This window comes from Hipposideros armiger, unplaced genomic scaffold, assembly GCF_001890085.2.
Source record: "Hipposideros armiger isolate ML-2016 unplaced genomic scaffold, ASM189008v1 scaffold_845, whole genome shotgun sequence".
Classification (NCBI taxonomy): Eukaryota; Metazoa; Chordata; class Mammalia; order Chiroptera; family Hipposideridae; genus Hipposideros; species Hipposideros armiger.
Window position 1 is genome coordinate 584,199 of NW_017732195.1, and position 2,247 is coordinate 586,445.

Here is a 2,247-nt window from a genome sequence, read left to right on the forward strand (position 1 = left end):
TTATTCTGAGAATTCAAAGAGTTCACTTATATAGCATGCTTGGTATGGGGTCAGGCACATGGTACCAGCTTCATAAGTGGTGGTTAATGTGAACTAGACTGTGAGCTGCTCAAGGTCAACGGATGGTCTTATTCCATTTTATACTGGTCCCAAGGCCTAGTGCTAGAAATGATTCCCAGAAGCCTCAATGTAAGTTTGTTAAATAAATGAAAATAAATACATGTCAGTGATATGCAAAATCAATACCAACTCTCACTTGTATTCACATCAGGGCTTTGCTGGAGTGACCCTTTCAGAATTAAAGCCTTTACCTAACTGATAGGACAGTCCTCATCTAGCTCAAAGAGGTAAGTAGATGAAACTATGACAAGGAAATTTCAATTTTATAAATTCCTATGAGACAAAGAAAGCATGTGCTGTACATTCTTTTATGTGATATAGTGAGAAGTAACATTTTTATTGAAACCCATAGTTAACATATTGCATATTTGCAAAACAAAATTTAAATGTCCTACTCAACCCTTGTTTGAAATGAATGAAATCTCACCTTTACGAAGAAGGGCATAAAGGAGAGTTTAATTCCACGAGCAGAAGCAATGGGTTTTAATTCTTCTCGTAGTTTAACCAGTTCAGTAAGGTCAATGTCATCGCAATACCCGAAGTGAGGTATCTTCAGGGCTGCAGACATGGTCTTGACCATCGCTTTCTGAAAGCCTGGAAAACAACTCTTTCGCTGCGTTAATTGATTTCAAGTATTTTTTTCAAAATGTGTCAGAAATCCAAAAAAACAAAAAAGTTGATATTTTGACTATTTTATGCATTTAATAATAACAATTTGAGCTGTTTTGTATATAAATCACATTATTTTTATGTATAAAAATTTCAGGTATATTCATTCAGATATATCCAACCATCGTGGCAAAAGGGTTAAATGTGCATTTGTTTAAAATTCTTAAATCCTTTTTTTTTTTACTAAAACAGAAGGCTCTCTACTGTTCTTTCTTTTTTTTTTAAGCTGAGCCATCCTGCTACCTGTTGGCAGCTCAGCGGCTGCTCAGTTCGGGCTGGACTCGAACCGCTGTTGCTCAGAGCGCAAACTCTTGAGTGAGCTCTTAACCAACTGAGCCACTCGGCCGGCCCTCTCTACTGTTCTTTACTCTCAATTACACTGTTCCTCTTGGAGCTATAACGTTCATTACATAACTTGAAAGCCATTAATTTCAATTCTGAAGCACTGACTGCAGCACAACACCTATTAATAGTATCAAGTGTAATAATGTAACAGGTAACTGCTGTCAAAGCTGTGGTGTATAAAAGACTTTAAAGGATGCAAGCTACGCATTTACCCAGTAGCTTTCCTGAAAAATCACTCTTCTGAAAGTTATCATCCTACGAGTTTATAAAGCACAAATCAGAAGTAGTTATTTTGAAAGCTAACTAAAAACAATATTTAAAATATCCTGAGTGAGTCTTCAAACCGAACAATTATTTGTATATAAGTTTATATTTCAAGAAACCTAACATATTACTCTTCAGAAATTAACAGTATAAATTGAAGCTTTTACTGGAAAAACTGTTATTCCATCATTAAAAATTATATGCTGAATTTGAACTTTCCCTTTAGTAGAAATTAACACATCATTTTACATACACGGACCTGTTGAGGCAGCTTTCCCCCAAATAAATGATACTATTACCTTACAGTACTGTCCATATTACCTTTTATGGGTTCTGTTCTGTCTTTGCCTGTGAATACCAGAGGTTTTGAAACTGGTATAGGAATAGTCCTGTCTTTTGGTTTGGGTGGAGGAGGCATAATTTCAGCTTTTGGCGAAGGAGGTAATATAGCTCCTGTCTGCTTTTCCAAATAGTTGAGAATGTCTTCTTTAAGTATTCTGCCATCTTTTCCTGAGCCAACAACTTCACTCAGCTTAATCTAAAAAATGACACATTTTAATGCTAAAAGTAAAACTACCTAAAAATAAATAAATCCGTCATTAAAAACTCTAAATAGAATTTAATGAATTGACAGTAACAAAGTATCTCTGCCCGGTAAGTTAGTATAAAGAAATAGTAACATTTTCATTATCTTAATAGAATGCTATAAACTATAGCTCCCTTCATAAGTAATCATGTTACTTTGTACATACTGTTCATTTGCCCATGTGGTAACAATGCAGTATATAATCCATAGCTATTTATGAAAACTTACATTTTTATTTATTTATTTTTGGGTACTTTTTTTTT

General features: G+C 34.4%; 1 protein-coding gene across 1 annotated transcript in view; it reads right to left on the reverse strand.

The window, feature by feature from the left end:
* Nucleotides 1–2,247, reverse strand: part of DBT (dihydrolipoamide branched chain transacylase E2) — a 25,787-nt gene that overhangs the window by 9,425 nt on the left and 14,115 nt on the right. Inside the window, exons 6-7 of the mRNA XM_019629348.1 lie at nt 1,720–1,936; nt 548–714 (exon numbers count right to left, since the gene is read on the reverse strand). Coding sequence (XP_019484893.1) covers nt 548–714; nt 1,720–1,936 — 384 coding nt within the window. The remainder of the gene's footprint in view (nt 1–547; nt 715–1,719; nt 1,937–2,247) is intronic.